General features: G+C 44.6%; 1 protein-coding gene across 3 annotated transcripts in view; it reads right to left on the reverse strand.

The window, feature by feature from the left end:
• Window positions 1-12,173, reverse strand: part of mon2 (MON2 homolog, regulator of endosome-to-Golgi trafficking) — a 29,503-nt gene that overhangs the window by 9,384 nt on the left and 7,946 nt on the right. For 2 of the 3 annotated variants that reach the window (XM_079272580.1, XM_079272579.1), the window contains exons 4-21: window positions 11,485-11,616; window positions 11,200-11,329; window positions 10,859-10,956; window positions 10,352-10,477; window positions 9,974-10,165; window positions 9,450-9,574; window positions 9,167-9,306; window positions 8,818-8,971; window positions 7,381-7,571; window positions 7,056-7,137; window positions 6,641-6,822; window positions 5,883-5,995; window positions 4,914-5,018; window positions 4,576-4,656; window positions 4,389-4,462; window positions 3,861-3,951; window positions 3,564-3,665; window positions 1,528-1,638 (exon numbers count right to left, since the gene is read on the reverse strand). In XM_079272580.1, coding sequence (XP_079128706.1) covers window positions 1,528-1,638; window positions 3,564-3,665; window positions 3,861-3,951; window positions 4,389-4,462; window positions 4,576-4,656; window positions 4,914-5,018; window positions 5,883-5,995; window positions 6,641-6,822; window positions 7,056-7,137; window positions 7,381-7,571; window positions 8,818-8,971; window positions 9,167-9,306; window positions 9,450-9,574; window positions 9,974-10,165; window positions 10,352-10,477; window positions 10,859-10,956; window positions 11,200-11,329; window positions 11,485-11,616 — 2,229 coding nt within the window. Of the gene's footprint in view, window positions 1-1,527; window positions 1,639-3,563; window positions 3,666-3,860; window positions 3,952-4,388; window positions 4,463-4,575; window positions 4,657-4,913; window positions 5,019-5,882; window positions 5,996-6,640; window positions 6,823-7,055; window positions 7,138-7,380; window positions 7,572-8,817; window positions 8,972-9,166; window positions 9,307-9,449; window positions 9,575-9,909; window positions 10,166-10,351; window positions 10,478-10,858; window positions 10,957-11,199; window positions 11,330-11,484; window positions 11,617-12,173 lie in introns of those variants that run through there. The other variant, XM_079272581.1, reaches the window with a different exon arrangement.

Genomic DNA, 12,173 nt, shown 5'->3' on the forward strand with positions numbered 1-12,173 from the left:
CAATTCACAATTAAAATCACCAAACTTTATAACAGTTGCATCTTCATTCAACTCATTTATTACGTCCAGTTTAGGGGACACAGAGATGTTAGCGTTAGCGTATTTCCAACTCAGGGCAGATATGTCTGTGCTCCTGCTGACAGTGTTGTTAAATGTGAATCATGACTGTCTTTTTTTCATTTGTTCCAGCACAATGGATTCCTCCCAAAAACAGAGTTCCCTGATTAGCATGACGACATACAGACACGTAGAAAATGAAAGACATGCCTGAATCAATGAGTGGGGAAACAGACGGACTGGAGATGTTCCATGGATCTCTGTTATGATTGTTAAAATATGGAAGTGTAGCTCACTGAATGTATTTTAATCTATAGCAGCCATTAGGGGCATTTTGGTCTTTTTTTCTGAAAAACAAAAAAATAAAGAAATGACTTAATTTACCCGAGGAAAGCAGTTCAGAAAAGGGCTTTTAATTATTTAAATGGCTGATTTAACCCTCAGTTTTTTATTTGCTATTTAACAACACTATCAGTATGTTTAAGTCTGACTGGAATGTCCCTGTTTTTGTCCTTTTTTATTTTGTATATCGTAGAGAAGAAAACATTGCTTCCCCAGTATCAGACCTGGCTGAGCCTATCAAACTAAATGAAAAATGCATCTGCACAAACTCCTGATGTGTACACAGAATTATTGCGTATTCAACCTGTTATTGGTGCGTATATTGTGCATTTTATATATTCAATGTGCAGCTTCATCTTCCTTGACTCTCTATAGACACTGTCTTTAACGTGTAGTTCATTATACCCAGCACTAAAATCCCTTTAATGTTTAGCTACAAAAGTTCAACTGATTGACACGAGTGTTCTGCATTAAGGCGAATCAAGTGATGTTCCTTCAACCGTGACCGCTGCATTCACTTGCTAGGTCTCTGACAGCAGAGTCGCCTTTTAAAATGATTTTTGCACATTGTGTGCAAATACTCTTTTCATTCCGTTATGTTGTCTTTTCAGTATTTCAACACAACAACATGCAATGGTAAACGCTTGCCCACGCTGCAAAAAGACGTCCTTGAGGAAGGGATTGTGTGGTGCATTTCTACAGGCCAGCCATCATTTGTACGGCTCCGTGCTGCTTCTATTAACCGCCACACGGCTCCTCCAGATAAGCTCGGTGCCGTTCCCTTCATCTGGCTCGCTAAGCTGAAGGTCACAGACACCGTGCATGCGAGTGGCGAGAGAGAGTGACTGTGACATTTCTGTTTTCCACATTTTAAACAGTCGGCATGCACTTTTATCTCTCATGCCATACACCGCAACAGAGGAGCAGCTTCCTCAAATGTCAGCATTACAAACAATATTAAAGGAGCTAAACCCAGGGAGGCCCAATGATACATTGAATTAAACACTCCCTACAGTGTTTACACGATAGAGAATGGCAAAGAGCAAACATTGTGGTCCGCATTGTTTTATACATGCAACGTCCTGCTGCAGGTTTGTGCTTTTCCTGCTTCTCTGTAGTGTTACCTACCGGATTTTGCGCCAGTGGAGGGTCGTGTTTGTAGGCCAGGCTGGCCTTTATGAGTGCCGTCAGCGCCTCAGCCCCCCACTCTCTCATCCTGGAGTTCGGGTGCTGGCAGACCTGCAGTACACATCACAGACGCACAAAATGCAGACACATGCGCACAATGACAGATCTGATGCAGAGGCTGTTGAGCGCAGCATTTCCCAGCAGCACTCAGTGTGTGGGTGCGAAACAACAAGTGGGTGAAATACACCTCGGTCTGTGTGATCAGGACCGGGATCCCCTGTGATCACAAGATATGCAGTGACAGACGGTGTAATCATGAAAGCTAGAATAGACACGCAGGAAGAGGCCGGGCTCAACAGAGAAAAGTACACTAGAGTGATGAAACACCTGCTTTTTAGATCTTGAGTTAATTTGTGAGCCAAATTAAATCATCTTTGGTCTTTAGGGAAACATGTCAAACACATTTTCACTGTTGCCACGCGTGTTTATAATCCTAAGAGGAGAAAATGTTATGCTTAAAGGCATAGAGACTGCTTAGTAGATAGTGCATCCCTTCAGAGCCCAGATGGTCCATGTGTATCTATTTAATAATTTGGCTTTCATAGCCCTGCATGATCAGTAATGTGTCAGATTTTTATCTTAATCTTTTTCATGTTGTACATCCGCAAAGAAAGGTGATGTGATCGTCACGTTTCCTTTAAATTACAACAGCATTGCATTTAAAGTCCGCAAAGAAGGATAAGCAGCATTGTATCTAAGCAGGAAGTATACTTTGCAGGTGCCGCTTCAGATTCTGCAAACACGGGTAGCGGAGCAGATGCACTGTGGACACAATGTGACAGGGCGACCTCTCAAGTCCAACATGTTTAAAGCAGACTGAGAGCGAGCGAGCGAGCACAGGTCGGGAAAAAGAGAGGAGACGGGAAAGCAAACGATGACAGAGGAGGGAATCTGAGCTTACCTTCTGCAAAACAGACAGGAGTGCAAAAAGAGAAGAGATGGAGAAAATGTAAAGAAAACCTCGAAACGCACGTCTTCACACACATAAAAGGAGAATCCTCTCACAGATATGACAACACGTCAATTCAACTTTACCGAGAGTATATAGCATTTACACACAGCAGAGTGGATCCACAGTGCTTTAAAGCCAAACACCTATATCGGTTTGTAACAGTGCTAATAAATGTGCTAGGGCTCTACCTTATGTTTGAACACTGTCGTATTTCTTTTTAAAACAGCAGAAGTAAATTGTGCTCAAGACACGATGGGAATTTCCTTCTTTCTTTCTAAGAATTGCTAAACCATGAAACAAAAACTCTGGCCGGGTCCCATATAACATAGAATCAGATGTGCTGCTGATAATAATGGTGCTAAAACCGGTCTAAATTTCCAAAATGTTGAAATGACTATCAATAAAAACAGTTGAACATGCTACAGATTTGAAAGTTTCACCAAAACGTAAGAACAAACAGGAAAGAGAAGAATCTCGTAGACACTAAAAACCTGTAATTCTAATTGAAACCTTTCATCCCTTCTTTCGCTCGTTCAGCTATTTTTCTCCTCCACGACTAAACCACACGTGTGCTCAAGACTCCATGGAAAGATGTCATTATTAGAGCTTTGGTCCTGGGTCACGTAACCAAAAGGGTGGAAGGGGGCACTTTTGACATTCTTTTAGATTTAATTATTATGATTATTACAGAGTTTGGTTCCAAATGTTTCAATGACCTCTCCACTGAGTTCATCAGCCTTGGGAAAGCTGACAATCAACGTTACCAAGTTTAGACAAACCTGAGCTGGAGAGAAAAGCTCAACAGGTCAGAATCCTGGAAGTGAAATAAAGTCCGATCAAAGCGTAACCAGCAAAATAAATGAAAATCCTAAAATGATTGTAAAAATATTACTGCATGAACTTGGTCGACAAAAAAAATATACCACGTAAATAAAACTGCTTCTCTCATCTGTCACAGAGTTTGAGTGAAGTGTTGGGACAGTGACGCTGCACTTTGTGGGATGTAGCTGCGACTAGATGTTACCTCCAATAAGTGACCGGTTAGAGGTCTCCACAGGATCTCTATACGGTCCATGTTGACAAGGCCGGTCTCCAGCAGCTTGGCCACAGCAAACAGCGATGGCTCCTGAAAGAAGAAAACAGAAACTATGAATAGAAACTAGACACCTTACTGTATAGCCTGACCTTTATGATCAGAGCATAAGTATGGTTAACACCCAAATCCTATACATTTTATCATCCTACATTTGACATTCAAACCAAAAGCCAAATAATGACACATCCAAGTTCCACCTTGTACTAAAACACAAGAAGTCTTTACCTTGTTGTTTCCAGAAGCCATTTCCATGGCTTCCAGGGAGAGGGAACAGAGAGCGTTGATCAGGTGATGCAGGGACACATCATCCAGGTACCTGGATCACATATTAAAACACATATAGCATATCATGTGTGCATATTTTGCATTGCATGAATAGTTGCAATTGTTGGACCTCTAATTCTCCCCAAGTATTAATTAAGGGAGCATATTGAGTATGTTATTCTTCAGGTCCTTCCAATAACTATTCATGAGGGTGAACAATTCTTCTCCAAACCACAGTAGAAAGATTAAAGACTGGGATTTATTATTCATTGTGTCAAGAACAAAGGTTTACTGAATTTGTCGACACAAAAAAAAGGACTATTTATGCCACTATTGTTATAATTGGTTGGCAGAAAATGTAGCCCAATTACCTTTAGAAGATGTATATTTGTAAGAAATAAATCTACTGGTCTATTTAAGAGCATAGGGATGAGTAGCTGGAGCTTTGAAATGAGTGATCATTTTCACAGGAAAAGGACTCGTCCTTACTGGGAACTCTCAAATAGTCTGGACAGGATGTTGGAGATGACGGGGAGGTCCGTCATCACAGCTGTGGTCAGCACCTGTTCACGTGAAGGACACAACCACAGCCAGTTAAGCTCATCGCCTTCAAACACACAGCACAGCGCACGTTCAATGCACAGTTCTTAGGAAAAATAAAATAATAAAAGCTCACTGTGCTCGGCCCCTCCACGGCTCGGCCAGGCTTCAGGGCACCACCCATCCCCGGCTTGAGCCCCAGGATCCACACCAAGTGCTGGGAGACAAACGTGAGACGCTGAAGGACAGTTACGACGAACTAGGTTTACATCATCTAACGCGGATGTTTCACCCTACTGTCCATCGGCAGTTTGTGTGAGTTTTACAAAGCACTAAGAACAGGTGAAGCAACACATTTTAATAGTGATTCTGCTTTCTAGATTTATGCATGTATAAAAGTAAATTTGAGTGTGCGTGTGTGTGTGCGTGTGTGTGTGCGTGCAGGTGTAAACATGTGGTACGAGTCGGCAGTACCTGCAGTGTAGCCAGTACCAGCTGCCAGGAGGTGCCCAGCACGGCCCCATGGCAGTGGGCCAGGTTCAACAGGGTTCGCATGCACTGGATGTTCTTGGCAGTTAGCTGACAGAGGAACAGACAATCACAATACATTTTAATAAGCGTCATCAAGGACTTGGCTGATGCACTTCTCCAGGATAAAAATCACGATGACTGAGAAGGAAAAGAAAGCTAAAACGTGACGTCTTACAAGAATTGTAAGCCGTTCGTACCATGAAGCACAACAGTCGCAGTCAATGGTAACAAAAAGAAGGTGAGGAAATATATGCACAGTGTAAGAGCTGAGACCAGGAAAAAAACAACATTCACACTATTAATTCTATGGGGAGATTTCTAATTACAGGATGATGATTCCAGGTTAGGGTTAAGGTTACAGCCCGTATATTTCTGAAATGTTATTTCCCTCAAGGGAAATTAAGATGCACAAGCTCGCCTGACCAGCCTATGTTCATAACAGTTGTCCCCTACCTGAATCGTGCCTAGAGAGACAAAGTGTGTCTGTTTGAGTGTGGGGGCGTTTGTGCATACAATGCATATTAATAACGTGAACAACCTGGTAAACAAATCGCTTTGCTCTGCATTTCACTCTCTCGGAGAGCACATGTGGGCGTCTTTTTGTATGATTCACTCTGGAGCCCATTTGGACCCAATCTTGACCTGACCCTCTTTTTAGACCGGTCACAAGTCGCACTTAACTGTGTTCCTTGTTGGGTTAGACTTTGGTGGCCAGTGCTACAGCTCTCGTTTGGAGCATTCAGGGTATTTATCATTAAACTTCTGGAAAAGTGTTGTCTGATTTCTCTTGATTATAAAATATTTATAGGCTTTGTTTTTGGGGGAAAACATGAATAAATTATCAAAATGTCGAGTGTACCGATAGCCTCTTCATAACTGTGTGTGTGTGTGTGTGTGTGTGTGTGTCCTTACCACCACAGTGCCCTGGGGCTGCGAGGTGAGCGGCTGGCCCACAGCCACCACCTGCTGATGGGACTCACTGGAGGGGCTGATAATCTGCACACTCTGGCCCTGGATGGAGTAGGCTGTGGAGAACACACGTAGATATGAGCAAACACACACAGGAGTCTGGTCTTTCGATGAGCACACAAACAGGTTTTGTAACAAGCTTACGACATGCAAGAAAAGCTTTCTTAATTAACTCCAAAGGCAAACATCCATCGCGAGTTGAGACCCAATTTGCCAGCTTTATCTCTACAAGCTAATATGCAAATAACAAATGTCTGAGTGGTTGGTTTGAGAGCAGCTGTGTGTGTGTGTGCGTCTCAATTCCCTCGACACATTCTCCGTGGTGTTCGTAATTAGGAGCCACAGTGAAAAGTTGAGGATTAATGCAATAAGAGGCACAGGCAGAGTGCCAATATTTTACATGTTGAGCCGAGTTTAGCAGCGTTCACGTCGAACCATATGGGAGATGAGAGGAGCTTGTTAGTTGAACATAAACACACACACGGCCAGAGGCCATCCTCGGGACTTTGAGCTGTGCATGGAACAGTTGGGGTACAAACATGCATACCAAACTCAGTATTAAATGGTTTGCAGCGGGTATTTCAGGTGTTTGTTTGTATGTGTGTGTGTACAGGCAATTAAGTATTTGAGTGTCATCTTGTGCAAATAATACTGTGTTTTCTATGTAGTTTTAAGTAGCATTCCCAACTGAGGAGCTGCACCTTTGCCGGAGAGGTTGGCGGCGTTGCTGCTCAGTACAGTCAGGGCATAGTGCGGCGGCAGGGAGGCCTTGCAGATGGCTGTGATGAAGGCGTCACGGGGCGTCACCAGGCCCAGGCGGCCACACAGCGAGGCCATGGTCAGCTCTGCCTTCAGGATGTTCTCTGTGGCCGTCTCGTCAGTGCTGAAGTGAAGGGACGAGAGGGAGAAAGAAGTGAAGACTGTAGTCTGTCTGTGGCAATCAACTTGTCGTTGGTCCAAGTTTACCTCCTGTCAGCTACTGACATTTTAAAACACAACTGTTTCTTTTCAACTGTGCACACAGTTAAATAGATCAGTATACGTTTGAGATTTCCTATGGGACAATTCATTCTCTCCTACTTGTACATGCAACTTCACTGCAAAATGTCCATTTACCTGGCGTCTAGCAGCAGAGACAGAGCAGCCAGTAGACCACACCAGCAGGCACTGACCATCTCCTCCCACACCAGGTGAACTCCTGAGACAACACAAAGCATTCATGACATACAGGCAGAATACTGGCCACCAGGGGTCAGAGAAGTGCTACACCACACATCGCTCACCGGTTTGGCAACAATGCAGTCAAACATAAAGTGTGTGTACAGTTTGCACACATGCTTTGGTATTCCCCCCTTAACATGTTGCACAATCTTACTAATATCTTCATGTTTAATTTGATTGGTTTTATATATATTACACTCCCCCTCCTGTTCATTCTCACCAGGTTGTGGCTGCCACTGCTGATCAGGATGAGTGTCCCTGAACTCAGCAGCCGCCTCCTCCTCCACGGCCAGCTCTCTCTCGATCATCGAGGTGATGCCCCGGACCAGGTCCAGGAGGGCACTGAAGGCCACAGACATGGCATAGCCCTCCGGGATGGACGGGGGCTCCACCTTGTCCAGCATCTCTAGACTAGAGGATGAAGGAAAGGGACAGGAGGAGGATAAAGTGTGTGTATGTGTGTTCTGGTGTGAATTGAATTGTGTCCATGAATAAATAAAAGTCCATTCATAAATGTAAATGTTTGTATGTGTTCCATTATAACATCTATGTCATCTCTACACACACTAATGCAGTAAGGCAGTATAGTATTCAAACTTCCTTTTATGAATCTGCACTCTGTATTTAAAGCCCCTTCTAGACCGCAGGAACTTTCCCCAGGCACGAGGACACTTGAGGAATTCATTGCATTTCGATTGTAGGGACTACAGTCTAACTTCTGGGGATGTTTTACCCCCAAAAAGGCCCTGGTCGGGAGGTAGAACTGGAAGTAATCCCAGGACTAAAGCTACCAGGAACTTATTGTTGGAAACCTGGTTAGGGACTCTAAAAGCATCAACTCTCCTTCATACTGAGGAAAGTCAGCCTCCAAAACCACCAGCAAGAATCCTAACTACAGGAAATACACTTAAATACCATCAGAAAGGGCAATTTAGACACACTTCTCTTTGTGACAGGAAGGCCTCTGGCTAATGTAATTCTCTGCATTTCAAACCGTGTCTTCCTGTGAGACTCCAAAGAGGAATGACAAAGCATTTTTATCTCCCCAAGCAGGGTTACCGGTAAGCCTTTGATCTCCGCAGTATTATGAACCCCTGTGGCTTAATGCTAAATTGTTAATCACTGCTTGCAGGATGCAGCTAACGTAACAGCTATGCTAGGAGCTCATATTTATCCCACTGCAGCTAACTTAACAGCTATGCTAGGAGCTCACATTTATCCCACTGCAGCTAACGTAACAGCTATGCTAGGAGCTCATATTTATCCCACTGCAGCTAACTTAACAGCTACGCTAGGAGCTCATATTTATCCCACTGCAGCTAACGTAACAGCTATGCTAGGAGCTCATATTTATCCCACTGCAGCTAACGTAACAGCTATGCTAGGAGCTCATATTTATCCCACTGCAGCTAACGTAACAGCTATGCTAGGAGCTCATATTTATCCCACTGCAGCTAACTTAACAGCTACGCTAGGAGCTCATATTTATCCCACTGCAGCTAACGTAACAGCTATGCTAGGAGCTCATATTTATCCCACTTCGCAGCACCCTACAACTGTTCTGTGTCTGTGTGTGTGTGTGTGTGTGTGATACAATTTGTGTGCACAAAAGAAGGAAAATGGAAAAGGGAGTCAAAAAGTAAGGAACAGTACGTACTAGGTGGCTTTGGCGCTGCCCTGGACACTAACAGTCATAAGGGGGATCCAGGTGCCACGGTATTCAAACGCAGCCTGGGTGGTCAGGTTGCCGCTGACCCCTCCTGACCCTGGGCCGCCCTGTGCGGCGCCTTGGCCCCCTAAACCTGAGCCACCTGGACAGAAAGTCAGAGTGTTATGGTGGAAGATGGAGAAAATGAGATTTAAAAACAACACACATTTATGCAACTCTAAATATCCATTGCATTCCTGTGACAACTTGTGTCTGTACACTTTAAAATCTATTAGTACCACAGTCTGAGAGAGCTCAAAATGAGGATTTGGTCACTCCTAAAAATCAGTGAACTGACCAGCAGGTGCACTGACAGCAGTACTGTTGCCAGCATTTGGGACGATGAAGAGGGACTGGATGAAGGAGCCCAGGGCGTTGACAATATCTCTGAATACCTTGGTGGAGTGCTGCTTCATGTCGTAAGACTGGCAGAACGAACTGAAAAGGGAAAGGAACACAGAATTTTGTGATGAGAGGTTAGCAAGACAGAAACGGCAAGAAACCGTCCATTTGGGTGCAGACATGGTGGAGAACTATACTGTGAAAAGCGGTTTGCTTTTGTAGAGCTTAACATTGTTTACCGTAGTAAATGTGGCTGCACACATAGCCTATGGACTGATTCCACAGCCACCGCCCTCAGCCACTGTGGCTTCTCCCCGTCCAGAAACTTCACCAGCAGAGACAGGAAGATCTCACACTCAGTCACCTGTAAAACAAACACACACCAATCAGATTGGGACAGACGAGCTTTGTCCTGCAACTGGATGCTGGCGTCTGGCAAAATGCCAGAATCCCTTTGAGGTTTGATGAAGTTATTCTGTGGCTCTTGACAGATGGGCAAAAAGACAAATTTCCATTTCGAAGACTGATGGAATATCACCATGAAAAAAAGCCAGCTGCAATGGTTAATTACTTAGATGCAGCTAAGCTCATTAAAGTGCCTGGAGCAGAACTAAGACAAAACTACTGCTACGCTAATCCAATGCTAATCAGACCAGATCAATTAAGAGTACCAGCTCCGTGCTGGAGAAAATCCCTTACTCGTGAAGCACCCATCGGGCAACAGCTCTGGCCAGCCGACCGTCGCTGCAGATCGGTCCCTTACCAGTAAGCCGTAGAAGTGCTTGATGAGGACCGAGACTACGCGCAGCAGCCTCATGCAGATGGGGAAGTAAGGTTTCTCCACGGTCGCCGGTGAAGAGGCGCTGCTGCCCTGCCGGAACTTGATGTTGGGGGAGAAGAGCTTGATGACGAGGGGACAAACCCGTTCCTTCAGCAGGAAGCTGAACTCTTGGTGCTGGGTGTGAAACAGAAAGAGAGAGAAGGGGACGTTGGGATCGTCATAGCAACACCAAGACACACTGCTGTTGAAGAGCATTCGTTTCACTGCAGTGAGCTGTATATTCTCTGACGTTAAGATAATAAAATATATACAGGAGGGGGACAGCATATATATGTTTTTACACATTTGTGCTGCATGTACCTGTAGGAACACCCCCGGAAAATCATTAAGAACAGACTCCAGCAGCTCCAGACCAAATGTGCGGGTCATCTCCGTCATCCCCACCAGCCAGTAGGGGGCATCGGCATTCACCAGCTGGCACAAGTCCTGCAAAGGAGGCGCACAATAGCATCTCAAAACAATGGAGCGTTACGTGCGACACACATCACAGCGGTTGAAACACTGCAGTCACTGCTGAGCTCTGCTGGCATGAAAACAACGATCACACAAAAGCGACGCGTGGGTGATGAATAATTCCGAGACAAGGGATCTCTTCACTTCTTCCTGCAAATGTCACTTCATTGCAGAGATGAAAGCAATTTATCGAAATTATTCTCAACTTCAAAACACCAGCCCATTTAGATGTATTTTGTCTCTAGTCCATTAATGATGAGATCATGAACCCCCCCCCCCCATTTCAAAAGCAACTTTGTCCCGAGAAGAGGGCATGACACTTTGTAGAAGGATGTCGCCCCCTGGTGGACATACCTGGAACAGCATGTATGCATCTTTAGCACTGGGCCTCAGCGTACTGACAGACCGCCTGTTGGTGTTTCCCTGGACAGGAGGAGGATGCTCCACAATGCCTGGGGGGGGGTACAAAATTTGTATTTTAGACATTAAAGCAACTCATTTAGCCTTTCAGAGTAGCGATGTTGGCGATTAATCTGTATTAATGATCAAGGACTTCCAATGAATCATATACATAACTCTGTGCTCTCTCCATCAGCACACCATGTATCATGAACTGATGCCTCTAACTAGAGTCTCTACTGTTATCACGATATGAACTCTTTATTGTCCTCAAACAGGAACCGGCGCCCTCTGACCTTTGCAACGCTCGTCCTCAGCCACCATCCTCTCAAAGACCACAGTGACGACCTGTCGGACGGTGGCGGCCGCCGTGTTGTTGGTGATGTTGTCCTTGGTGAAGTGAAGTCGGAAACACAGCACAATGGCCTGGACGGAAAAAAAATATATATGTTTAATGTGTAAACTGAACCTAAATTAACTTCTGCTGCATTTGTGGTCCATCTTCAGGAGAGGTGAAATAAAAATCATGTTGTGTGACCTCAGCCGTTACAGGTGTGTGTGATAAGAGTGTGTTCGTGTACCTTGGAAAGTACTTCATCGTGTACGACCGTGTTTGTAGTGAGCAGGACCAGGACCGTCTGCAAGAGCTTCAGCTCCTCCAAACCGTTTTCCATCAGCTGCCACAACATGTTGATGATGTTCCCCGCCGCTGCCTGTCACGGACACAAACACCTTCAATTGTGTACGGTGATCTTTATTTAAATCTTACCGGTGATCATCCACCAGTCTGCACACACAAGCACTTGTCAACTCAAGAGGCAGTGTCGAGAGCTGCTGGATTGTGACAGAAAAAAAAAAGTAAAGTGAGAGCTCCGCCTGAGGAGACGCAACACTAAATCAACGACGTGCACAAAAACACACGCGCATGTGGGGGACCAGCTGGAGCCGCCTGCTTTGGGGTCACACCACTGAGGTTACGAGGAAGCTTGTTACCAGTTAATATGGTGCCACTTGATGCTCACAGAAAGTGACACTGCATTTCCTTTCTTAGGTCAAAATACAGCTTTCTCTTCACACAGACCCTCAGAGCGACAGTCACAGGAGGACTCATTACTTCAAAAAAACTAAAAAAAAATCTAAAACAAGACACGTTTCATTTCCATAATGAGTTTCTGCTTTTTAGATTTCAGAAATGAATCATTTAGTCTTTGAAATGTTGCAAAATTGCTCATGTCAGAGCAAGATAAGACAGATATCAAACAGAAAATCA

The sequence above is a fragment of the Melanostigma gelatinosum genome (assembly GCF_949748355.1).
Source record: "Melanostigma gelatinosum genome assembly, chromosome: 1".
Classification (NCBI taxonomy): Eukaryota; Metazoa; Chordata; class Actinopteri; order Perciformes; family Zoarcidae; genus Melanostigma; species Melanostigma gelatinosum.